This window comes from Electrophorus electricus, chromosome 10 (assembly GCF_041902795.1).
Source record: "Electrophorus electricus isolate QZ-2024a chromosome 10, ASM4190279v1, whole genome shotgun sequence".
Lineage (NCBI taxonomy): Eukaryota > Metazoa > Chordata > Actinopteri > Gymnotiformes > Gymnotidae > Electrophorus > Electrophorus electricus.
Genome location: NC_137506.1, coordinates 22,533,994 through 22,560,163, shown reverse-complemented (window position 1 = coordinate 22,560,163; position 26,170 = coordinate 22,533,994). Strand labels below are relative to the sequence as shown.

The 26,170-nt window shown below is 44.9% G+C and overlaps 1 protein-coding gene across 14 annotated transcripts in view; it reads left to right on the top strand.

The window, feature by feature from the left end:
• syne1b (spectrin repeat containing, nuclear envelope 1b) overlaps window positions 1-26,170 on the top strand; it is an 85,097-nt gene that overhangs the window by 32,831 nt on the left and 26,096 nt on the right. For 12 of the 14 annotated variants that reach the window (XM_027011182.3, XM_027011178.3, XM_081722059.1 and 9 more), the window contains 46 exons: window positions 166-371; window positions 585-734; window positions 958-1,249; window positions 1,430-1,602; window positions 1,814-2,123; window positions 2,347-2,511; window positions 2,734-3,090; window positions 3,225-3,361; window positions 3,502-3,679; window positions 3,840-4,022; window positions 4,496-4,639; window positions 5,230-5,385; window positions 5,887-6,051; window positions 6,137-6,309; window positions 6,516-6,669; window positions 6,978-7,121; window positions 7,221-7,385; window positions 9,477-9,794; window positions 10,204-10,359; window positions 10,522-10,692; window positions 10,812-11,138; window positions 11,479-11,631; window positions 11,886-12,053; window positions 12,513-12,689; window positions 12,789-12,935; window positions 15,208-15,333; window positions 15,443-15,619; window positions 16,019-16,284; window positions 16,361-18,521; window positions 18,890-19,227; window positions 19,327-19,471; window positions 19,572-19,790; window positions 19,974-20,242; window positions 20,371-20,536; window positions 20,675-20,830; window positions 20,956-21,108; window positions 21,216-21,398; window positions 21,596-21,733; window positions 22,782-22,967; window positions 23,108-23,230; window positions 23,934-24,116; window positions 24,566-24,709; window positions 24,899-25,096; window positions 25,331-25,468; window positions 25,654-25,773; window positions 25,875-26,036. In XM_027011182.3, coding sequence (XP_026866983.2) covers window positions 166-371; window positions 585-734; window positions 958-1,249; window positions 1,430-1,602; window positions 1,814-2,123; window positions 2,347-2,511; window positions 2,734-3,090; window positions 3,225-3,361; window positions 3,502-3,679; window positions 3,840-4,022; window positions 4,496-4,639; window positions 5,230-5,385; window positions 5,887-6,051; window positions 6,137-6,309; window positions 6,516-6,669; window positions 6,978-7,121; window positions 7,221-7,385; window positions 9,477-9,794; window positions 10,204-10,359; window positions 10,522-10,692; window positions 10,812-11,138; window positions 11,479-11,631; window positions 11,886-12,053; window positions 12,513-12,689; window positions 12,789-12,935; window positions 15,208-15,333; window positions 15,443-15,619; window positions 16,019-16,284; window positions 16,361-18,521; window positions 18,890-19,227; window positions 19,327-19,471; window positions 19,572-19,790; window positions 19,974-20,242; window positions 20,371-20,536; window positions 20,675-20,830; window positions 20,956-21,108; window positions 21,216-21,398; window positions 21,596-21,733; window positions 22,782-22,967; window positions 23,108-23,230; window positions 23,934-24,116; window positions 24,566-24,709; window positions 24,899-25,096; window positions 25,331-25,468; window positions 25,654-25,773; window positions 25,875-26,036 — 10,620 coding nt within the window. Of the gene's footprint in view, window positions 1-165; window positions 372-584; window positions 735-957; window positions 1,250-1,429; window positions 1,603-1,813; window positions 2,248-2,346; window positions 2,512-2,733; window positions 3,091-3,224; window positions 3,362-3,501; window positions 3,680-3,839; window positions 4,023-4,495; window positions 4,640-5,229; window positions 5,386-5,886; window positions 6,052-6,136; window positions 6,310-6,515; window positions 6,670-6,977; window positions 7,122-7,220; window positions 7,386-9,476; window positions 9,795-10,203; window positions 10,360-10,521; window positions 10,693-10,811; window positions 11,139-11,478; window positions 11,632-11,885; window positions 12,054-12,512; window positions 12,690-12,788; window positions 12,936-15,207; window positions 15,334-15,442; window positions 15,620-16,018; window positions 16,285-16,360; window positions 18,522-18,889; window positions 19,228-19,326; window positions 19,472-19,571; window positions 19,791-19,973; window positions 20,243-20,370; window positions 20,537-20,674; window positions 20,831-20,955; window positions 21,109-21,215; window positions 21,399-21,595; window positions 21,734-22,781; window positions 22,968-23,107; window positions 23,231-23,933; window positions 24,117-24,565; window positions 24,710-24,898; window positions 25,097-25,330; window positions 25,469-25,653; window positions 25,774-25,874; window positions 26,037-26,170 lie in introns of those variants that run through there. The other 2 variants (XM_081722060.1, XM_081722065.1) reach the window with 2 other exon arrangements.

Here is a 26,170-nt window from a genome sequence, read left to right as displayed (position 1 = left end):
CTCACAAAAATGTACCTTAGTAAAAAAAAAAGAGGTATTGTCTCAGAAATGTGTTTGAAATCCACTGTCATCTTAGGAATGCTATTGACCCTAAAATGAATCATCTATGAGCAATGATAGCATCTTTGAAGTGCTTCATTGTGCATCTCCTCCTGTGTCCTTCAGGGGGCACTGGAGAGGGTCGAGGATGGAGACAGTCGTCTGATGGAGGTGTGCCAAGAGGGGGAGAAGCTCCTCCTTCATCTCCCTAAAGCGAGTGCCAGCCAGGTGCAGCAGAGCCTCTCCTCCATCCAGCAGGAATGGGACAGCTACGTGGAGCAGTGCCGACTGAACCAGCAGAGTCTGGAGGAGAGTGCCAGCTTGCTCAGCGGGTGAGGGCCCTACATCACGCAGGGCTTTTTTTCCCCCTTTCTGAACCCCAGCAGGGATGGGCGTTTTACGTCGAGGAAGGATGAGTACTGAATGATTTCTGTCCTGATAAATGACGAGAGGTGAGGTGGGAGAACGTGCTGATAACTGTCTGAGGCAGCCTGGATTCAGTGGTGTGGCACACTCGTCACTCATGCATTTCGCTGTCTGTGCAGCTTCGAGAGCCGTCAGCAGAGACTGAGCCGCTGGCTGGAGCGGATGGAAGTGAGACTGAGCACAGAGCTGCCGGAGGGCAAACACAGCGACCAGGAGAAAGCCACCCTGGAGCGTGTGGAGGAGTTCTACCAGGAGGCTCTGAAAGAAAGGTCACATTCTGCTTATGAACCGAGCACCTCTTTAGCTATCTATGCTCCTGTAGCTCTCCTGGTACAGACTGTAGACCATGTGCTAGCAACCCAAAGGTCATGGAGTTTGATTCCTAGGGAACACACATACTGACATATCTAGATAAACGTCTGCCAAGTGTGGATAGAAACCTGAAAAACAACTATATAATGACATTGTTTTGATGCTCTTCTTTCCCTCCAGGGACTCCTTTGAGAGTCTGTGCCAGGAGGCGCAGGCCCTGGGCGACGGGGGTCATGGCAGTGGCGCCGAGCTGCGATTGTCAGCCCAGCTGCAGATGCAGCAGCAGGGCCTGCTGAAGGCGGTGCGGGATCGCCTGCGGGGCTGCCAGCTGAGCCTGCAGGAGCAGCAGGCCTTCGAGGAGACGCTACAGGGCACGTGGGCCTGGCTCAGCGGCCTACGGGAGCGCCTCGCCACCCTCAGCACTACCACGGGCACCAAGGAGACCCTGGAGAAGAGGCTCAGCCTGGTTCAGGTCACTAAAGCCAATACTGCTCAGCCATCACTCTGAGCTCTCAGCTCTCTCAGCATGGATATTGTGCTACTGTTGTTCACAGCTGTTGAAAAGTGGTTTGCTTTACTAGATGAATAGGCAGGATTTAGATGCTTTCACTAGAAATTGTAGTATTGAATAAAATGCTTTGTGGCGTTGCAGGAGATCCTATTAATGAAGGGCGAAGGAGAGGTCAAACTGAATATGGCAATAGGGAAGGGGGAGCAGGTGGTGAAGAACTGCAGTATGGATAAGCAGAAGGCCATTCGCTCTCAGCTCCAGAGCCTGAAGGATTCTTGGGCCAACATGCTCATGACAGCCATGAGTTGCCACAGGTAGATTTAGCCTGATGCAATAGCCTACAATTCTTATTCAGTGAGAAGCAGCATACATACAGATGTAGTATTTTACAGTCTGATATGTAAAAGCAAAATGTGAACTGAGGGTATGCAATTATGGATATTAAGTAATAAGTAGTAAGTTAGCTTCTAATTTACAAGCATCAGCACTTGTTTTTACTGTGTCTGGGTGCGTGTGTAAACGTAGTCGCCTGGAGTGGACGGTGGCACAGTGGAGCAGTTATCAGGAAGGCAAGGCCCAGCTACAGCAGTGGATGGAGACAGTGGAGCAGGAGGTGGGGTTGGCACTGCCACAGCAGCCTGGGCTGAAAGAGAAGGCCTCGCTGCTGGAACGGCTGCGGGCCATCCTGGGAGATGTGGAGGGCCATGCAGCAGCACTCAGGCACCTCAACGACAAGACCAGCGAGCTCCTGGAGAAGACTGGAGACAAGACCTTTGCTGAGGAACCCAGAGCAGAACTTAACGCCCAGTTTTCCGACATCACAGCAGTCATCAAAGTAAACACGAGGGGTCTCTTGTCTGTACATGCATTCTTTTTTTCCTAATCTTAGTATCATCATAATTCCTGGTAGGATACCAACATGGATCATTACTGCTGAACATTTTTGCTGTAAACCAAATGTATGTATAAACTAATCTTGGTAGACTTGCGCATGTGTACTATTAAGACCAGGAGAGAGGCAGTGCTGATGAACCCTGCCGTTGTGTCCTGTGCTGTAGAGCAAAGTGCAGCAGATGGAGGAGATAGTAAAAGAGCATGAGCAGTATGTGGAGGCTGTGCGGGAGCTGAATGACTGGCTGACGTCTGCCAAAGAAGAGCTGCAGCGCTGGTCGGACATGTCTGGGGATGCCACCTCAGTTCAGAAGAAGCTCTCCAAAGTGCGGGTAAGGATATCTACACTACCTACACATGGACATGTTCTCATAGAGGTAATGCATTGCTCTTCATAGAATTTTTGTCATCATCAGAAATAAAGTCACACGTATGGAAGATGCAAATTAATTTGTATAATTTGTTATTGAGAGCATTTATCACATACAATTAGAATTCTATTAGAAGGATTATTTGTATAATTAGAATACTCATCTGTGATTCGTCACTGGCAGGAGCTGCTGGACTCAAGGAAGCAGGGGAGGGAGCGGCTGGTGCGGGTGCAGCGGTGTGGGGCGGTGGCACGGGACCACACCTCCACCGTGGGCTGTGAGGCTCTGGAGCGGGAGGAGGCGGGGCTTCTGTCAGCATGGGAACAGTGGGAACAGGGGGCCAAGCACGTGCGGGCTAACCTGGAGGCCACACTCGCTCAGATGGCCAGCTCTGAGAAAGAGTTCAACAGCCTGGCCGCACAGCTTGAGCAGGACCTGCATGACTTCGGAAGCCGGTTGCGCGTGTGGCGCGAAACACTGCAACAGGTGGACGCCATGAACACCAGCCAGGAGGCCGTGCGGGGCTGGCAGATTGCAAAGGTAACAGGCACAGTGTAAAATTCATAACTAGACTGCATGAAGGCATGTGAAGACATTGCCAAGAAATCAGATCTATTGTAACACAATCGTTGGTTATCACATCTAATCAATGCGCTTGTGTTTCTCTGAATCAGGACACTTTGGAAGCTTTGCTCAATGTGGAGCCCATGTCGGACAGTCTGAAGTCACAGCTGAATGACCTGTGTCGCTTTTCCAGAGACCTGGGAACTCAGTCTGAAAGGGTGTCTGCCCTTATCAAGGAGTACAATAGGTGAGCATGTTGACCAGTCCTTATACATGATTAGTTTTTTCGTGATATAAAGACTGATGCCATCTGAAGAATCAAAATATACAGTTCTTACTTAAATAAATATTTAACCTATAGTTAATGCTTCCTCTTTCCTGCTGCAGCCTCAGTCTTCAGGCTTCCCGAGAATGCCAGGGAAAAGAGAAGCTGCTGGAGCAAAAGTTCCGAGTAGCTTTCAGAGACTTTCAGCAATGGCTGGTCAATGCTAAAATTAACACAGCCAAGTGTTTTGATGCCCCTCAAAACCTGAGTGAGGCTTCATCTAGTCTCCAGAAGATCCAGGTACTGTATACACCCTTCTCAAATACTTTTTAGAGACAAATTAACTCCTTAAATATGATGGTTATAGTGTTCATGATATGAATAGTGATGGTTATGAATGGTGTTCATTGATTGGTTGTAGTGCTGTGTGTGAAGTTACCTGTGCGGTTGTGATGTGCAGGAGTTCCTGAGCGAGAGGGAACAGGGTCACAGCAAACTGAACACAGTGGCAGTGAGTGGAGATCTACTGGTTAGCGTGGCTCCTAAAGACAGAGTGGACACAGTCCGAGTTAAAGTGAACAGTGCCAGAGAAGACTGGAAGACACTCATGACCAACCTGCACCAGAGAGAGACTGCCTTACAGGTACAGTCCTCAGTGCTTGCTTTCCCAAGTAACAACCTTATTCCAAGAACTAAAAATGCATATTGTCATGTGTTGACCTTGTGAAAATCTGCATGGTGATCTGTCAGAAGAACAACGCCATCGAATGGATGTAATGGAATGGACATCATAGAATTATACTGTTATATACTGTTATACTCTTACTGCATACTACACATTAGTAACCTCTTAATGGCATGGTTCTGAATTGGCTGAAGTTATTTATACTTACAGAACACCCTTCTGAAAAATCTTTTCAGATCAGGATAGTCAGGATGTTCACAGCACACAACAACTAAATTGTGATTTGACAGAAGGTCCATTTGAATATTGCAGCTTTCTGTGCTATGAATATTGCAACGACCAACTTTTCAATAAAAACATTTCAGTGTTTTGAGGCCCAGGTCAATAAGTCATATAAACCAAAATAACTGTGTGTTGTTATTGTGTGTTAGAACCTGCAGGCTCAGATGAGGGACTTTGAGGCGAGTGTGGAGCCCCTGCAGGAATGGATGAACGAGACAGAGGCAGCAGTGCAGGAAAGCAGCAGTCGTCTACATGACCTGTCAGCCAAGAAGCAGGAGCTCCAGAGGCTCCAGGTACACTCTGGCCAGCACGCAGGCCCTGTGTGTGACATCAGGATAAGCACTGTCCAATCCAGACACAGCAAACACTGGCTTCTATGTCTGGATTGGTCATCTGGAGAATTTCCCAGCATTATTTTTCAGATGCATCACACTGTCAATTAAATGTCAGCTTGACATATTCAGCTGCAAGTTTCATTATGCTCCAACCATACATATGTTTAATAGTACTGATGATTTTTAAAGGCAGTTATGCCATTTGTCAGTCCATTTATTTTTGTAGATGTTTGTAGAAATTTTTGTAAACGTTGAACATCGATTTCGAACTTGATAGTACAAACAGTGATCGTCTATTGCTAATAGTGGTTTTCACAAACAGGTATTCATAGCTCATAGGCCATAAAAAAACACCACCTCAGTTGCTTTCGCATCGTGCTTTAACCTGCACTGCTGCTAGCCGCATGCCGTGCTGCTAACCTTACCCACATCAGCCTGTATAGCTTCGCTTCCTCCATGTAACTTCTGTCTTACTAAAGGGGGCCAAGCCGCCCCTGCTGTTGCGTGCTGAGCCGCGTGCTTGTGCTAATGTGCCTGTGCGTTCCCAGTCGGCACTCGAGGAGTTGGCCTCTCAAGAGGCTCAGCTGGGCCGGCTGAGGGAGAAGGCCCAGCGGCTGTGGGATGGACACACAGCCGGAAAGGGCTTTGTGCACCGCGTCTCGCAGCTCTCCGCACACTACCTAGCTTTAAGCAACCTGACCAAGGTAACGTCTGTCTGCCGGCTGCTAGGCTGATCCTACTATTACTACTACACTGTGAACTGTGTACTTGAACAGGAGGCCTCACGTTCAGACTGGACACACATTCGGTTTGTCTGCATAGATTGCGAATTGGGTAAACATACAGCTGTAGCTAACCCTGTTTGGTTGGTTCTACTTTTGCCAGTAACTGTGATATTAAATGATATTAAGATGTCTCTTTCTCGCAGTCTGTTGTGCATGGATAGTCTGTATTTGTGTCACCGACCTATCCATTAATTAACAAAGACAATTCACAATTATTAACTCTGAGAAAATCAACCTGAGAAGATATGAAATCACTCTCCAGTCTTTTTAACACATTTACCATTCTAGCTAAGATCTTTTTAAGTGTATTGTTAACTACTAAACTCAGTGTAAGTCAAAACCTTCACTCTATGATTAATTTCTGAGTGGCCCCATGTCAGATGTGATTTTTTTCTCTAACATGCTTGGCCTGTCCACCAGGAAAAGGCCTCGAGGATTGAGCGGATTGTGTCTGAGCACCAGCTTTTCTCTCAGAGCCTGAAAGAGCTGCAGAACTGGGTGGCAGACACATGCCACATGCTGCAGACCTACTGCACGCCGACGGCAGATAAGATCGTCTTGGACAGCAGGATGATCAAGCTGGAGGTACACAGGCAGGCTGCTCATTATACGATTTCTGCACCAGGTGGATCACAGCTTTCCTCCATTAAATGCCTTGCTATTATCCCAGGCCCTCCTTACAGCTCGCCAGGAGAAGGAGATCCAGCTGAAGATGCTGGTCACCCGAGGTGAGTCAGTGCAGAGGAACACGTCTGCAGAGGGGGTTCCTCTGGTGCGCCAGCAGATCCAGGACCTGAAGGACTCCTGGGATGGCCTGCTGTCCGCATCTATTCAGTGCAAGAGGTCAGTGTACTACTTTGGCCTCTCATCAAATCTACCTAGTTGATTAGCAAAAGGAAACTTATTTTTCCCTCTGCAAAGGACCATTGCATTCAAAGCCTTCATGATTTAAGAGGAACAGCTCTTAATTCTCAAGCTTTAAAGGAAAGCATGTGATTGCACCGCTAGAGGTGCTGCATAGAACACTGTTGTACTGTGTGTTCTCACAGCCAGCTGGAGGGAGCACTCTCACAGTGGACCAGCTACCAGGAGGATGTGCGGCAGTTTGTGAGCTGGATTGAGCGGGTAGAAGAGAGCCTCAACTCCACAGACAAACAGTGCTCTGAAATGAGAGACAAAACTGCCAGCTTGGGCAAGGCCAAGGTAGTGCTGTCATTGTATGCTTTGCAGCAATATGGGAAAGCCACTGCACCATATGTAGTGTCATACAAAACAGAATTATAATAGCATATGTTTTTCCAGTTGCAGGCTTACTGTAGACGGTTGCAACCAACATGTGGCTTGTGCCAACTTTTCAGTTTTAAAACTTTATGATTTAGATCTTAAAGGGGAATATTGTCAAAAGATCAATAAAGTTCACTGGTGGTATGCATTTTGAAGCAATAATATGAATCCAGGGTAAATAAACAATAGAAGCTATTGTTTAATTGACTGATTTCTGTTTATTGTAGTTGCTGTTGGAAGAGGTTCTAAGTCATAGCTCTGTGCTGGATACCATCTCTGTGAAGGGCTCTAACATGGCTGAGCACTATGTCACCCAGCTGGAGATTCAAGACCTGCAAGAACGGTACAACAGTGTTAAAGAGAAGGCCGAGGTACAGTTCCATGTGCAATTCTAAATCTAAAAAGTTAAGTCCATTTGTTAGTGTGCGTTATGGTACTGGTGAGACAAGCATGGTGCTCTCATCACACAGCATGCCGTGGGAAAGGCAGAGGAACTGGTTCTGGCTCACCAGGACTACCAAGGCAGTCTGCACGAGTTCAAGGACTGGCTGGAGCAGCAACTGGAGAGGCTGAGCTGCTACACACAGCTGGAAGGAGACCTCGGCACGCTGGAGGAAACTCTGCAAAAGCTGCAGGTGAGAACAGAAGAGAAGCATGCTGTTAGAGAGGCTCATTACACAGCTACATGGTGCTTGACTCCTCATGGACTGACACTGAGTTCAATATAGATTTTAGGGCAAATTTATTTGTAGAGCGCTTTTTACAACATACATTGGCACAAAGTAGCTTTATAAATTATGAGTCCAGATGAGCAGGCTAGTGGGTGGAATTAAGGAAGAAACCTTGGGAGGACCAAGACTAAAGAGGGAACCCATCCTGCTTGGGAGGCCCAGTTAATAAACAGTCCATGCTTTATTACATTATATTTAGTCCAAGAAGCCATATCAGTGTAGATGTGGGAGTCCCAGCTACTCCAGTGAATCTAGTATGGGCAAGCTGTTTCTGTATCCTTTAGAGTAGATGGTGTGGCTGGATGGATATGGCAGCATCAGTTCATCTGTGGATAACACTGGGGCATTTTCTGGTGCTTTGTCACATATGAGCAGGTCTACTCCAGTGTTGGCATAATCTCTGCAGTAACATGCAAATAAAACAGAAAGATATAATTGGATTTGTAAAGATGAACAACAAATGAACTGTCCATATGCAGTATACGCAACAGAGAGCAGCATGCGGCTCTGGCATGTGTAGCAGGGAGGGCCAGAGGGAGACCACAGTCCTGAGGGCTCTCTGAGGCATTGCATTCCACCTACATCATCATCACAAACCCAAGATTACCAGAAAACATTGTGACCAGGGGCCCCAGGTTCTGCAGCTTTATATATAGGAAGCTACCCAAAACTTGAGTCAGTCTATAACCTAGATTTAAAAATTGGCAGTGTGCTTGATTTCCAAATTAAAGCTACAAGGCTGTTCCATAATTGAGGGGCTTTATAGGAGAAGGCTCTTCTCCCAGCTGTAACATGAATCCAATAATCTTACTAATTCTAGATACTAATAGAAACACTGCATAAGTAAGTGGGTTATTGTATACTATAGCCCTCACTGTATACTGTGAGTTCACTCAGATACTGTGGTGCCCAGATCATTTAGTGTGTAATGGTACATAAAGATGCAAAGAAACAGCGAGTTTACAGGCGTGAAGCTTGTCGTTCATTTGATGCAGCCAAAAACAGACACAATTTGAAACCAAAACACGCCTACATAAGCACATCCAAAGCAATCCACGTTACATACACAAGCAGCATGGTACACCTTGCACATAACAATAACCCTTGAGGAAAGATAGGAACAGAAAGAATGAATACACAAGGAGATTAGGGAAGTGAACGAGAAACAGGAGAGACAGATAACAGCAAACAAGTTGAGGGGGGTATGGGGGTTGTGCTAGGAAGGGCAACACAGAGCACATGTCAAAGGAAAAATAAAACAAAAAACCATGTAACCATCCATGCCATGAGGGGGAGCAACTTACACGTTGGAGTTTATTTAAAATCTTTTAGAGAATCCAATAAGAAGACCATTACAATAATCCAGTCTTGATTAAGTAAAAGTGTGGACCAATTTCTCCACTTCTGATGAGAATATGTACATGTTTAGCAATGTTACATAAATGGAAAAAGGCAGTTTAACAACAATATATATGTGAGTATCAAATTAGAGATCAAAGTCAATAACACCTATGTTTTGTTTTTTTAATTTTTTTATTAATTAATTAATTAATTTATTTATTTATTTATTTTTACAATTTTGGGTGTTACTAAAAAGCCATCAAGGTTTGTCTCTTGCAGTCTTGGGTCCAAGCAATAGCACCCCAGTCTTATCAGAATTCAGAAGGAGAAAGTTAGTTGCTGTCACAATGGACAGCAATGGAATAATGGCAATGGAAGCTACTGCCATGCTTACTAATAATTGTGCTTAATGGTAGATATATAATGAGAGTAATAAGGGTACTGACCCTGGTGGGACACCATGTTTTACTTTTGTAAGCTCAGAGCATTCCTTATGTACAAGGACAAATTGTTGGCGAGCTTGTCCTCTAATGCCAATGAGTTCTTCCAACCTAGCCAGTAAGATACTATGTAAGGTCTATGGTAGCACTAACATATCACTAAGATCTAAATATACTGAGATGACATTTATCCTACATTTATCATCACCTATAGGAGCTGCAGGTGCACTGCACAGAGGGACAGGCTCTGCTCAACACACTGCTGGTGAGCCGGGAGCAGGTGATCCCATGGGGTGCGCCACAGATGGAGGAGCGGGCCCTGGAGACGGCTCAGCAGGAGTGGAACTCCTACCAGGCCCGGCTGGGTGAGGCCCGCTCCCAGCTCAACAGCGCCCTGGCCAAGCTCAGGCAGATTGAGCAGAAGTTCCAGCGGCTTGATAACTGGCTGAGGGGGATGGAGAGCAAAGGGCAGCTGCGTGATGGAAGGCGCTCGGACCGGGCCACCAAGGAAGCCCAGCTGCAGCTGCTGAAGGTTCCCTTAGCTGACATTACTTGAAGCACTAGTTAACAATAACTAACCATGAATGTAAGCGATAATAAGATGTAAGTGGCGTTAGAAAAGCGATAACCTTCAGCGCTGCTCATAGGCAAATAGATGATTAAGGCATAGAGATGCAGAAGAGAATGAAAAAGAAAGAAAAACATTATGCAGGGTTACTAACCCGTAAAAGATTATATAGTGACAACAGGCTTGTTAACCTTAGTGAGTCTTATAAGCAGTTTAAATAATCTTAATGTAAAGTGTAACAAGAGATTGGTGTAACCACCAATTTCCCTGAGACATGGACTCTTTGGGAAGTAATGGGATGTATAACCCTTGTATAACATTTAAAGTAATAAGTAAGTTTATCTAGTGAAATGGTGTTTGTTGTATTGTGCAGGGATGGCATGAGGAGGTGCTGGTCTACCAGGAGGAGATAGAGGGGTTGAGCACTCTGGCCCAGCAGGTTCTAGAAGATATTCACATCAATAGCAGAGTCAGCACCAGGGCTACACAGCTCACCTCACGCTACCACGCCCTGCTTCTGCATCTGCTGGTAGGGTTCTCACGTACACACTCATAACACATATACACACACATTCACACACAAATACATATATACACACATGCAAACAGAAAACACACACATACATGTGCACATACACACACACACACACACACACAAAACACAGTGCCTAAGTTTCTGTGTGTTCTATAGGACACAATCAAACAGCTAAAGGAGGAAGTGTCCACCATTGAAGAAGCACACAGCATCTTCAGTACCTTCTCTGATTGGCTGAACACTGCCCAGAAGAACTTCAGCAGTGTGTGCATCAGTATCGATGTCGTCGATCGTGTTGCAATGGAAAAGAAAATGAAAAAACTTGAGGTACCATGAAGTCCTCCAGCAGTTTGACATCACCTGTGGCAGCTTCTCTAGGTTTCCAGCTCTAGCAAACCTATATGTTTCTCCTTCTCTTGGCTCTGTCCACTCTGGCAACCATGCAGGCTCTGCAGGGGGACATGGAGCTGGGTCACTCCTTCCTCAAGACAATGCGAGAGAAGGCTGAGAGGGCCATGGCCTTCCTGGAGAAGCCGGAGGCTGAGCAGCTGAAGGAGGAGATCAGCATACGCCTCAGCCAAATGGAGGAGCTGGTGGCGGCTGGGCGGGCTGAGCTCAGTGCTCAGGAGAAGTGCATCCAGCTCTCCAAAGACTATCTAGACAAATACAAGGCTCAGAGCCAGTGGCTTACTGAGACCAAATCTATGCTGGCCTCCCCCATGGAACTTAAAGCTGAACTCTATCAGAAGAAGGCCCAGTTAGCCAAATACAAGGTTAGTTAAACAGAAGAAGGCTTTTGGCTGAATTTACTATATTTTAATGTGTCTGTACTGTAGGTCTGCATTCAGTTTACCTTTCTTTGAGTGATTCAAATGTAGTTAGTGTAGTTTTTCTTATCATGGCTTTTTTTCTTGTGTTTCCCCCACCAGTTGAGTGTAGCCTTTCAGTATGTAGTACTGATTCTTTTTATAACACACATAAATTCAGTTAACCTGCTGATTATCAAACCCTTCTTGAGTTAATTCAAATGTGTTATAGCAGGAAGCATTAAACCGCACAACTTGACTGCACACTGTTGATGAACAGCAAGTTTTCATTTTCATTTTCCCGCAGACAATCCAACAAACTGTGCAGTCTCATGAGTCTGCTGTAAAGTCTGTCAGTGAGAAAGGAGAAGCCCTGCTTGAAACTGTGCATGACCCCACCATCACTGAAAACATGAACAAGCTGAAAGACGATTACCAAGATATAAGCAACACTGTCAAGGTATTCACCTGGGCGGGCATTAAACATGATCTTTAAATGTTTGTTCCCTATACTGATTTTACTGGTGCAAGCCATGTACTGAATTCTTGCCTAAGTAATAATTTAACATGAAACTAGGTGCGGCCTTCTTCTACATGTCATTCAGTGTTTTTACATTCAGTGCTCATCTGATGATAATTTATGGTGAATATTAGAATGTGTAATTGCAGTATGGTGAATATTAGCAGGTGTAATTGCAATTGTGTGATTTGCAGGCTCATGTTCAGAAATTGTTGGAGGGGGTGAAAGAGCATGAGGACTATAACAGTGAGTTACAGGAGGTGGAGAAGTGGCTGCTGCAGATGTCCAGCAGACTGGTCAGCTCTGACTCTATGCAAAGTGGCAATCTAGAGATGGCCACTCAGCAGCTAGCAAGACACAAGGTGCATATGTAGTGTGATAGCTCATATACCAGTGGCTTTCATGCTCTGCTCTAGATTACAGAAGCATTGTTTGTTGTTGGTTACCAAAATGTTTAAATTCCATTATGCCTTTTATGTAATACCTTTGATATAATATATTGTTATTGGCAGAGCTTTAAAGTAAATTATACACTACAGAAAAATAGGCTCATGTATTTAACACCAACCTTATTATTAAGTAATACATTGAATGAAAATGCTTCTTAAATGTTTAACTCATGCATTATATTCAAAAATATTTCTTTACTTTTAGGTTTATCTTCTTTACAAACATAGTAACATCAAAAAAGTATTTTATATGGATGATCACAAACTAAAATATCCCCTTTATTAATTTCTTATTCTGGTTTACAGACTTACCATTTTAATAGCTTGAATAGGGCTTCCTATGTAAAGTTTCTAACAATCTTTTTTTTCCAGGCAATAATGGAGGAGATAGCTGGCTTTGAAGAGCGTTTGACAAGTCTTAAGGAGAAAGGAGATGGCCTTGTCAGTCGCTGCTCAGAACAAGTTCAGGCCAAGATAAGCCAGCAGATTCAAGTCCACCAGCAAGGAACCAAAGACAGCTATTCAGCTATCTGCAGCACAGCCCAGCGGGTCAATACTTATCCCATTCTACAGTTTACACTCAAGTGTAAGTATTCTTATTAATAATATTGGTATCTTTGACTGACCACTGAACCTGTGTCTCATCAGGTCTATCAGAGTCTTGACCGAGAGCTGCAGAAGCATGTTAGTCACCAGGACACGCTGCAGCAGTGTGACACCTGGCTTTCCACTGTCCAAGAGGAGATACAGCTACATTCACAGACCCCGTTTGGCTTGCAAGAGGCACTAAAACAAGTTAGTGGGAGACCAAATAGACTTTTCACACCACAAGCTCTGAATTTCTTTTGGGGGATATTTTTTTATTGAGTTTTGCACATATAAACAAACATCACACACAGCACATACGGCAGTCACCCGCAAATCAAAATCCAGATAAAGTGACAAAAACAATACACCATGATGGGCTTAATAAGAGCACTTCTTAGAGAAGTCACCTTGTCTCATCACCCATCCTAGTAAGATACGCATTGTTCTTTGACTACCCAATAACACTGATGCTGTGGGAGCGCTGTACAAAACTTTGACCATAGAAATAAATGCCAGACCGAAACCAAGTCACTTTCCAAATCTTGTTCCTGGCAGTGTTGACCATGGACAAGAAGGTCATACAGTCCCTTTTATAAAACACTTGGTTGCCTCCCAGAGAACATATAGGTAACTGCTTTTGGGTCTGTTAGTATGCAAGAATTCCCTCAATCCCAACTCAGGTTGCTCTGATAAAGTCAGATGAGTTGGAGAATATCATTAAACCACCTAAGCACGCAGTTTAGCAGGATAGGGAGTATATTTACAACAAAAAGGGGAATGGTCATGAGACCAAAAGGTATTCTGTCCTTGCTCACAGCGTTAATGTCAGCCATTAGGATATACAATTTTGAGCACTGTAAAAGTGGCCAAAACTCCCCCCTCACATCATTTTAGAGGATTCCTTAGGCTCCGTTGTGGTCGACACCAAACAAAGGAAATCCTCTGCCTTGGTCTGTGTGTGAAGCAGGTTTCGTTTACCATGATGGTTTACAGCCAAGACAGCGGGATACGGAAGAAACGATTGAGGCTGCAAGTTTGTAGCATTCGAATGCCACCTGAGTTGGGCCATCTCTCTCCTGTTAGCCTCAGTCTCGTTTACTATAAGTAAGCTGTGCCACTCAAAAGCAAGGTTTGAGGAACTAGTTCAATGTAATCTAATCTGCCTGTCAGTATAATTGAGTAGCTGGAAAATGAGGGTGCGAGGTCCGGAGTTGTTATTGCGTAGTGGGCCCTCTCACTGGGAATCTCATGGCCTGCCAATGAGGATATCCATTTCAGTAGATGTTTCTGGAAAACAGATACAGCATTGTTGCCTTTTGCAAACTCAGGTAGGCAGACTAATTGCACATTATTGCTACAATTCCTGTCTTCCAAGTCTGGTAATTTAGCTCGCAACTTCATGAATTCCCAAAGTTGGGCACACTTGGTTATGGTTGGCCTGGGCCGCTTGCTGTATGTTGTCCACACAAGATTGTAGAAAGCTATTTGCTGTGACATGACTTTCCAACTTTTCATGAATTCATTGTAGCTCCATCGTGAGTTCTTCAATGCTAGATTTCAACAGCTTTAATTGAGGAATCAAAACATTAGTCAGGGCTTCTGCAACCGCCATGGAAATCAAAGCATTCAGTCCAACTTGCTGTTCAAGAGGCACCTAACACTTTTGAAGACAGTTGTATCAAGCACCTCAGGCAAAATAAAAATATCCTTAGGTTTCTTTTTCACCGGAGAAAAGCTTGCAAGTGTAATGTTGAGCGGTAAGGAGGTGGACATGTGGAGAAGAGTGAAATTTATTATGGGCAAATACAGAGCCATAGTCGTTTAAACAGTTCAGGGTCAGTGAGCCAATACGAAGAGTCTGGGAATACATGATCAACTAAATAAAACAAAGGCACACGATGACAAATGGGTAGGAATAAAACAGGCTAGGAATCACAGATGCATGGATTAACACAAGCTACAACAAACATGGCACGGATTACAAACAGGCTTCGATTCACACAAGACAAGTAGTAACACACAGATGTTAGGATTAACAATAACCAGCAAACACACAGGCAACAAGGCAGGGTTTAAATACATGAACTAATGAGCACTAAACAAGACACAGGTGCAAATGATGAGGGGCAGAGAAAACAAAACTAAAGAACAGAACCACAACAAGGAAGTAAAGTAAAACAAAGACACGAGACAGGGACACTAGGAGGGTGGCCAATCATGACAGTGAGAGGACTTGCTTGGGGTTGTCATATCATTGTAGAAAGGAAAAGCTATTGAAAAAGAAATGAAATTATAATTGCTGGTGCTGCTCAAAAATTAGTGTGCTGCCATCGATGCGTCACCCAGAACTCCCCTAAAAAGCTGAGGATATTGTAGCTCTAATTTGCATATGAGTGTTTTTTATATGTGGATTATGAGAATGAGGTGCTTCTAAGTGCTTGTTGTTTTTTTTTTTCCTTTAATTTTTTTTTTATTACAGGTAAAGCATTTCAGGGCTCTGCAGGAGCAGGCCAGCACTTATCTTGATCTGGTTTGCTCAGTATGTGACTTATCTGATGAAGCTGTGAGAACCACAGCAGCTAAGATCCAGCAGATCAAAACCATGGTGAGTTTTCCAACTTGATTTCCATACATAAGGTGGTTTATTTTATGCTAACCTGAGCTTTATTGGTATTTCACGACATTTATCATTAATGTCTCCAATGATGCCACAGATTGAAGAGAGGATGTCCAGAGCTCAGCAGCTGTCCGAGAGCTGGAGAGAAATTAAGGAACAGAAGCAGGAGTTGTCTATACTCTTCCAGGATTTGGAACAACAACTACAAAGCCTCTCCAGGAGACCTGCTGAACTGGAGCCCAAGATTGCCCATAATATACTGGATCAAGCCAAAGTAAGGCATGCCATTGTGCAGTTGATTAATAACTGGAGAGTGGCATGATTTTTGTTGTTTAGGGTGTATGCTCAAAGCATGGCTATGAGGTTGAAATATGTAATGTCAGCTGCTCTGCATGGGTATTTACATAAATTTTGGGTGAAACAGGAATCCCATCCTTTTTTATACACATTCGCACCATTTCAGTGGAAGATAATATTGGGCATTTCACGTTTATCAAATACAGAAATAAAACAGCAAAGATTTTATCTGTCCAGACGCAATTAAGATACATGAAATACGGTCTGTTGACATGCTGTGTATTTAAAGAACAATAACCACTTGAAATTTTTTATAAGTATTATAAACTGTTTTAAACTTATCTAATTTTTTTAAACACTTATATTTTCCCAATAGGAATTTGGCCAGCAGCTTCAAAGCAAGCAGAATACTTTAACCAAGATGACAGAGTGTGTAAGCAAGCTCACGGAAGGCAAGGTCTCTCCAGAGCACACAGAGATTAATCGCCTGAGTCATGCATGGCTGGAGCTATGTCATCAGGCCAGCAAGCTGCAGGCCCAGAGGGAAGAGGATCTGCTGAGAACAAGGGAGTACCACGACTGCATCAGTGCCATGGAAGCCCTGTTTGAACAGGTTTCCAAGGAGTGGGACAACCTTGCCAGGTAGGCTCTTAACATCGGGTTCTTAGTACTAAGGTGGAATTACACTCTAACTTTATTTAATTTATTGTGTTTTTAGAACTGATGCAGAGAGCTCATCTGAGCATCTAGAGGCTCTCCGGAAACTTTCTGTTGCCCTCAAAGAAAAGAAGAGCACTCTTGAAGACCTGAAAGACCAGCGTCAGAAAGTAATGTATCACTTAAATCTGGATGACAAAGAGCTAGTGAAGGAACAGGTAAGCCACTTTGAGCAGCGTTGGGCCCATCTTGAAAGCCTTATCGAGAGAAAGATCCAGGACTCCATTCTGACACTTGAGGACATGAACCAAGTTGAGGCTCGATTGAAAGAGGCAAGAGAATGGGCTGAGGAGCAGCGGCCTGCTCTCTCTGAGGCTATGAAATTGAGCCCACCACCAGAGCTGGCACAGAGTTTCCTCTTTGACCACCTGAGCATCTGCAGTGAGCTTGAATCAAAACAGCTTCTGTTGGCTCAGGCAATGAGTGATGCAGACAGGGTTTTAGCACACCTGGGCCTTAATGAAAGGCAGCGATTGCAGAAACTCATCTCTGAGACCCAGGGAGAGGTGGAGACATTAAGTGTCAAAGTATCCCAACGGAGAAAACACCTCAGTAAGGCTTTCACAGAGAGGAATCAGTTCCTGCTTGCTGTGAGCCAGGCCATCACCTGGGTTCAACAGAATGAGAAGAAAGCACAGGCTGATGACTACATAGCCCTCTTACCCGATGACTTGGCTAAGCAGGTGAGGACCTGCAGGAACATCCAAAGCAGCTTGAGAGCTTACCAGAGTGAGCTGACTTCCCTGTGGTCCCAAGGACGGGATCTGATGAAAGATGCAACTGAAGATGAGAAAGCCGAGATGCTAACCAAGCTACAAGAACTGCAGAATATCTTTGAAGTAGCTTTGCAAAAGTGTAGCCATAGACTGCAGGAGCTGGAGAAAGTACTGGTAACTAGGAAATATTTCAAGGCAGATTTAGAGAAAACATGCCAGTGGTTGAAACAAGCAGATATTGTAACATTTCCTGAAATCAATCTTATGAATGGAGATGCAGAACTAAGTGCACAACTTACAAAATACCAACAAATCTTAGATCAAGCAGATGAATATGAGAATCTCCTGCTTATTGTCCAAAGAGCAGGTCAAGATATTTTGCCAACTCTCAGTGAGGTTGACCACTGTTACCTAGATGAAAAGCTTAATGCTCTTCCACAGCAATACAACAATGTCCTGGCACTAGCCAAAGAAAAACAGGAGAAAATACAACAAGCTATTCTTGCACGTCAGGAATATGCCTCCTTCATTGATGTGACGCACAAAGCACTGAAAGAGCTGGAAGAGCAGTTCCATAATCTTGGGACTCAGCCTGTGGGTCTGCAGACAGAGGAGGTCGTCAATTTGCAGCATGATTATAAAGTACTGCTTGATGAGTTAGTTAATCTTGGCCAAGCTGTTAGTGAACTCAACCAGAAAAAAGAGGGCTTTCGCAGCACTGGTCAACCCTGGCAGCCTGAGGAAATGACTCAGCTAGTCAGCCTTTACAACGGTCTCAAGAGGCTGATAGAACAGAGAGTTGAGCACCTAGATGATACTTTGGAGTCATTTGAGGACCACCAGGCCATGGCTATGCAAGTTGACTCCGAGTTAAAAGCTACCAAGGAGCAACTTGTCAAAGTCAATGCTGAGACTCAGTCGGCAGAGGAGAGACTGAAGAATTACCACGCCCTGGCTGCCAGCCTTCAGGGAGCCAGCTCCCACCTCTCCAGGCTCATGGAGCAGATGGGCAGCCTTGCTTCTCACATAGATCCAGTGGCACATGAGGCCTCTAAGCAGCGGGTAATGTCCTGGCAAGAGGAACTCCAGTCCCTGCAGTCATCCGTTGGAGAGCTGATAGTGGAATGTGAGAACAGGTTTGTGCAGAGTAAGGACTTTGAGACTGAAGTGAAGCGGACGCTCAGTTGGCTACAGCAGATCAGGGATGAGCTGGGCTGTGCTGTGGTTGTGGACGTGAAGGTGGAGAAGGTTCAGGAAGAGATCAGGAAGCAGCAGATCATGCAGGAGGAAGTGCTGTCTCGACTCAGGATTGTGGCTGCACTGAGTACCAGGGAGAAGCAGAAGTATACCAGTGCTAATGAACTTGTTCCAGCTCATGTGGAATCTAGTCTGCAAGAAATGGCACAGCTGGAAGCTGATGTTCAGCGTGCTCTCAGCTCTAAACAGGTAAGTCAATAATCATTCTAATTAAGAGTGTGTTCAAACTAGGGTTAATCACTGTACTTTCTTTCATGTTGTACCTTTGCAGCTGTACCTTTGTTGTTGGTGTACCTATTTACTTTGTTGCTCATTGAGCTGTGATCCATATGGTTGTTGGTAGTAGGAGCCTAGAGACTGAATTGTGCTCTTGGGCAATACACTTAAACCACTACTGTCCCAGGCACTTAATCCCTACTGTTCCAGGGATTTATCCCCTTCTGTCGCTTCTACTTACACAATGCTAGGCAGAAACATCACAACTTTCCATTGGAAAACCATCAGTATATTTTATTGTTGTTTAATGTGGTCTTCTTATCTCAATATGTCTTTTTCAGATCACCCTAGAGCAAGCTCTGACTCTTTGTCAGAAGTACCACTCACGTATGCAGGCTGCTTGTGAGTGGCTTGAGGATGCAGTGGGCTTTCTGCAGCAGGCCAGTCTGGGAGTGGATGTGGAGAACTATGAGGAGTGCTTGAGACAGCAGGAGGACATCATGGCCACTGAGCAGGAATTCCTGGGTGTGCTACAAGAGCTGGAGTCACTTCCACCCCAGCTGGAAAACCTGGTGAACCCAACAGCTCAAGAGCAGCTGAGGCTGAGTGTGGAATCAGCCCATCAAAGAGGTGTGGAAGTCAGAGACCAGCTCCAGTGTCACCAGGATGTCTTGAACAGGTACAGTGGATGTCAGGGCTCTATTTTACAACAACAACAACAATAATAATGTTGTAAGAGTGACTATACAGTAATGATTGCTCATCACATTTTTGTCAGCTGTGTGACACAGTGGAAATGCTATCAGGAGGCCAGACAGACAGTCATTGAGCTGATGAATGAGGCAGAGAAGAAACTTACTGAGTTCTCCACAGCCAAGGCTGAAACCATTCAGGAGGCAGAAGAGAAACTCAGGGGTCATAAGGTAAAGAGGACCTATATGACTAGCTTTCAATATTCCAAATAATCTAACTGATATAATTGCTTGTGGAACATTTGGTAATTCCTTCTCCTCTGTCTTGCAGACACTGGTGTCCATGGTAAATGGATTCCAAGAGAAGCTGACAGGCCTGGAGGAGCAAGCATCTCAGCTGGAGCTGATTGGTAGCGATGCCAGCAAAGCTACTATTAGTCGCTCCATGACCACGGTCTGGCAGCGTTGGACCAGACTACGCAGCGTGGCCCGAGGACAAGAGAGGGTGCTGGAGGACACAGCTCATGAGTGGAGGACGTTCAGAGAGAAGGTAACTTCATATATGTGCACACCATATGCAAAATGGGCACAGACCATATGCAAACACTAGTGTCTTGTTTGTAATCAAATTATTCAAAATCATGACAACCTGAACTTTTATACCATTTCTTATTGCTGCTGTTTGCAACTGTACAGAGCTGAAACCTTATTAATCCCTTTTTAAATATCTTAGATGATGAAAGTGAGGGCTACAGCAGAAGAGCTGAGAAGTCGTGTTCCTGAGTGTGCTGTAGAAAAAGCCTCTAAAGCCACACTGCAGTCCCATCTGGAACAGCATGAAATGGTCATTCAGGACCTGGAAAGGGAGCAGTCCTCACTTACGCTCCTGCGCCAGTATGCCCTCAGCCTGCTGCATGACGTTGAGGTCCCTGCACCAACCACCGACCATGACCAGCTACCCAGTCTAAAGGAGATCAAAGCTGTCCAAGATCAGTTTGAGAGGTAAAGACGTGAACAAGATGGGCTGTTTTCTTTTGGGTGGCTTTAAACTAGTTTCTGATTCTGAACTGCAATTGCTATACATTAACTAGTTACTTTTTATTTAGTGCTTTGGTGTTTGTCTCTCCCAGTCTCCTACAGAAGTCCAGAACAGGCAGAGGACGAGTCCAGCAGGAACTTAAAGACAGGGAAGATGTGGAGAGGGGACTGAGCCTGGTGAAGAGCTGGATACAGGACTCCAGAGAGCTACTGCTCAATCCCACTGCAGATGTAGACATTCTCACACAAGAGTTGGAGGTGACTCATTTCTTTGTTTGCATCATAGATATTCATATTTTTAGGCATACATCCTATTTCATGATCTTGCAATCTTTTCATTTTAAAATCACAGAGTGTACGTGGACTGTTTAGGTAATGTAGGTTGACTCTGTTTAGGTAATGCATGGGGAACTGATAACCCATCGCCAGAATGTGGATAAGATCGCAGAGCAACAACAGAGCAAGTATCTGGACTTGTACACCATCCTACCCTCAGAGATCTCCATGCAGCTGGCTGAAGCTGCCTTGGCTCTGGGTTCTATTGAAGATCAGGTACATAATCACTTTCAAGCAGATTTGTAGTGTAGTTTGAACAGAAATAATGAATGTTATGTTTTCTTTTTACTTAATCTACAATGTCATTTTACTGTTTGAAACGGTACACATTATTGCCCAAGATCCAAGCAAAGGAGAGAGATATTCAGAAGACCAGAGTTATCAAGGAAGAGTTTAACTCCAGGATCCATGATGTGTCTGAGAAAATGAAAACCATTTCTGCCGCACTGAAAGAAAAGGCCACTGATATTGATCAAGCCAAAGAAGAAACTCAGGTTTGTTTTAACCAGTTTTGTGTACAATCCATATTCTTGAATACTATTAGTGATCTCAGTGTGCACTCATGTGTCATTTCACGGGTGTCTCCTTTTGTTGTACCCAGGGCTTCTGTGATGAGCTCGAGAGCTGTGGCAGGACACTGGCTGAGCTGGATGCCGCTGTACAGGACTTTGGTCGGCGTAATCCACTTCTTGCCAAACAAGTTGGCGATGCCATCACCAAGTTAGGGGAGATCCACCAACACACCATCCGTCTGGCAGAGTATAGGAAAGTCTGGCTAAAGAAGGTATATGTATGCCTTGTCTAAAAAGAATACAGAAGAATGACTACATTTAAGCTATATTCAAGCCAGAAAACAAATTCTGACAAAATTGTTCCACATCTGTATGAATGTTTTTTTAGTGCTTGCATATTTTAAAAGAAGGTATCATGATAGAGTGATATGACAGATATTTTCTTGATTCCGGGGTGTCTTTTCACCAGGCCGATGCTCATCTAGATGAGTACAGTGAGATGCTGGAATTTATAGTGAAGTGGACAGAACAAGCCAGGAGCCTAGTTAAAGCCAACATCATCTGGAACTCCTCCTCTCACTTGCAAGAGCAGATCAGAATGTACCAGGTCAGCAATATCACACTGTGAAGAACTATGAATTTATATGTAAAAAAGCTGCCATTTTTGCAAAGGCAGATTATCATCTTACTGTTGTAATGATTGTAATATATGCAATAGCATATAGGCTATATGTATAGTAATATTTACTAGTATTAGTAAGTATATAGTAATATCTGACATATAATACAATAATATATAATGATAGATAATATATAGTTATATATATAAAAACTTTAGAGTTTCACATAGGGCCCAGCCAATCACTTCTTAATATTAACCACTATTAATAAAGCTTTTAATGGGTGTCATTAGGTAGGCAACTTCCTTTTTCTGTGTTTCGCTCCTGAAGGCTCAACAGTGAGGTCTGGCATCCCAGACTCACTCCCCTCCAAGCTCTCTTTTAAACCAACCATGTGCAAAGCCTCATTAGATGTAAACCCACATTGGCCTCCCTGGTGCCTAAGGCCCTATCCCACCCATCTAACACCATTAAAGCGTGCTCAGTGCCACTAGTTCCATATGGTCTTTACTCACTACAGCAACAGTACATACTGAATTAATCTGCTTATATTTACCCACTGTACTGCCCCCTTGCAGTCATTCCCTTCCTAATGCATAAAATCTGTTTTGGCACTGATTCCATCTGGATCGACCATTCTATCATGACAGTGAAATGACACAAAAGTCCACTCACATGCTCAGTCCTCTACATACATGAGACACTGAACATCTTCGTGATGCATTTCCTCATCCTGTGCTCTCCTCATCCACAGGCACTGACTAGGCCTTTTAGCTACTTCAGATAATTCCTTCACAACTACCCTTAGCGTTCAGCCTCTAAAACCATATTTCACAAGCAAAGATTTTGCAGATCTAGCTACAAATCCCCTAGCACCTACAGGCCTAATATACGCCTGCCACCCATGATCTCTCATTTTAGCCACCAAGTCTGCGAATATATTTCAGATTCTGCCTGAATCCAGTGCATCATCAAATGGAATTGTTAACTCTATAAAATGAGCTATTATTGTTATTTAATGTCTTGGCCCTGCAGTCTGTATTGCATGAGTCAAGGGAGCTTCACGGTGACCTGGAAGCCATGCAGGAGAAGGTGGAGCTCTTGTCCGAGTCCCTGCAGGTTGAGGCCATGGGGCAGCAGGTGGCTGAGCTGAGCCGCCACACAGAGGAGCTGGAGCAAGCCATCAGGTTCCGTTTGCAGAGCCTGCAGGATGCCGCTAAGGTGCTGCAGACTCACCACAGCGTTGTTTTTATCTCTCATAATTATACATTTAATGAAGTTTCAACTGAACTGGGTAGCAATAAGGTGACGTAGCATGCGTGCTAGTGCAGAAAAGTCACACATTGAATTCTATTGGTCAGGACATGGAGACGTTTGAGAGTGAGGTGAAAGCACTGCATGTGGCCTTGGAGCAGGTCCAGTCCACTCTTACCTCACCAGAACTGGCCCGCCTAAGCCTCAAAGAGCAGCTTTCTCAAAGACAGGTATTACTCCACCCACTGGGAACACTCACACAGAGACAGGTATCACTCCGCCCACCGGGCACACTCACACAGAGACAGGTATCACTCCGCCCACCGGGCACACTCACACAGAGACAGGTATTACTCCACCCACCGGGAACACTCACACAGAGACAGGTATTACTCCACCCACCGGGCACACTCACACAGAGACAGGTATTACTCCACCCACCGGGCACACTCACACAGAGACAGGTATTACTCCACCCACCAGGAACACTCACACAGAGACAGGTATTACTCCACCCACCGGGCACACTCACACAGAGACAGGTATTACTCCACCCACCGGGAACACTCACACAGAGACAGGTATTACTCCACCCGCCGGGCACACTCACACAGAGACAGGTATTAATCCACCCGCCAGGAACACTCACACAGAGACAGGTATTACTCCACCCGCCGGGAACACTCACACAGAGACAGGTATTACTCCACCCGCCGGGAACACTCACACAGAGACAGGTATTACTCCACCCACCGGGCACACTCACACAGAGACAGGTATTACTCCGCCCACCGGAAACTCTCACTCAGGACTAAAATGAACCTGGAGATGATCAAACTCTCATAATCTCACATAAGACCTAATGCATGCTTAATGAGGAACGGTTCCTGCTGCACAAATAGTTTGACTGTGGACTGTGGCATTTTCTTACAGCGTTTGCTGACGGACATGGAGAGCTTCAAGCAGCAGACGCAGGTGGTTCACGCATGCCAGAGCGGCCTTCGCGTGCCAGAGGAGGTGATGGTGAGCATGGCCATCTGCCGCACCGCCCTCACCCTGCAGCAGGAGGCCAGCCAGCTGCAGCACACGGCCATCCAGCAGTGCAACATCCTGCAGGTAGGGGGTGATTGCACAGCACATTTACATGCACCTCCCTATGGCCATTTTTAAAACCGTGCACTCGTGCTCTGTTTACACAAGTAGCCTTGAGTGCATTCTCTCGAGTTAGGACTTGGGATGCAGAGCTAGTATTAGCATTAAACATGCGTTTGCTTACCAGTGCACTACACAGTCATGCAGTCATATTTATGATCCAGAACTGCAGCTCCATCTGCTTTCTATTGCTTTAGTTTAGATGCATAATAGCCCTGAGCACCCATAAGGCTTGCCCAAAATATCACTGGCTTGCTGTGACCCTGTCTGGGAAGATGTTGGGGAGCAGTTTGAAGTGTACTGATTTTACATTATATCTTAATATTCTACAACTCTTGTGTATGTGTCTGTGTGTGTTTGGGTGATTGCATGTGTGTCTATATGTGTGTGCTTGGGTGTATGCACTTTCCTAGGAGGCCGTGGTGCAGTATGAGCAGTACGAACAGGAGATGCGGCATCTGCAGGGACTAATCGAGGATTCTCACAGGGTCATCCAGGACAGACCTGTCCCCACCACCAACATCCAGGAACTTCAGACTCAGATACGCCACCATGAGGTAAACATGCTCTAGAACAGATACATACCTTTTAGCCTCATTTAGTTTATTCTGAAAAATGTCTCTGATGAAGATGGTCCTCAGTCCTCCTCAGAACAGGATTTATTTTGTACATTGTATTGTTTAAATGCTTATTATTGAAAAAGTGACAAATCCAATAACTAGATACTTCTGGCTGTCCTTAAACAGGAGCTTGCCCAGAAAATCAAAGGCTATCAGGAGCAGATTGCATCTTTGAACTCTAAGTGTAAGATGTTGACGGTGAAAGCCAAGCATGCCACCACACTGCTGGCGGTGAGCGATGCTGAGAACCTGCCAGAGAGTGAACAGGAAGTGGGTCGAGCTGCAGAGGCCAAGCAGCTACTGTCCCAGCCCTCGATGGGTGTGGTGAGTACAACTGTGTGGCATATCAAGGGACGGGTGCACACCACTTCCGAGCAACAAATTGGAGGGTGCGCATTTCCTGCACGCGACACACCTTTAAAATGAGTTCAGCATACTGATGTTCGGTAATGACTTTTTTTACCTTCTGGCTGACCAGATCAAAAGTATCAGGACTAATTGTTGAATTAATATTCGTTTGCTTGTTTCTGCACTGCTCTTTGGCCGGCGTGGGGTCAGATGGCTTCTGGGCGCAGTCACCTCCTGTCTCCTGTTACTGAGGAGTCGGGGGAAGAGGGCGCCACTAGCGAGATCTCCTCCCCTTCTTTCTGTCGCTCCCCCTCTCCTGTAACTAACGCTGAGGCTTCATCGGGCCAGGTACTCTAGTTGATCCCAGAGCATCTGCTCTTACAGGTTTATTATGCAGTGTGACTTTTGCTGCCAAATTTCTGGTTCACTGACATCTTTCATATTTTAAATGTAGCTGGTTTTGTTCATTTAACACTGTGTTGCATATAATGGACATTCACTGACGTTTGCCTTGATTGCTGTCTTGGTTTTAGTTGGTTATGGGCCGAGCTACTCTGACCAGAGCTCCTGTACAGGAGCTGTACGATCCCACCCTAGAGTCTGTAGCTAACCTAGATGAGCTTCAGCGCTCATGGGACACCCTGAAAAATGTGGTATGTGACAAGCATGCCAAGAAACAGTAGCTATATGTGCTGTAGCTTTTCAGTACTGAACTAGGTACTGTAATTTTCATCACGTCTTGTCCACCTTGCAGATCAGTGAAAAGCAGAGGACACTTTATGAGGCTCTGGAGAGACAACAACGATACCAGGCATCTTTGCAGAGCATTTCCACCAAGATGGAGTCCATCGAGGCCAAACTGAATGAGCCCCCACTGCTTGACCTGAGCCCAGGCAGGCAGATGGTCCTGCATCAGGTAAGAGGTTGCTTTAGAAGGCTTGTACCATACTCCTGACCACTACTGCTTTCAACACAATTATGGAGATCAAATGCTTCTACAGTGCAGGTTTCCATGTAGACATTATGGTTCAATTGTGGTATGCGGTTTCA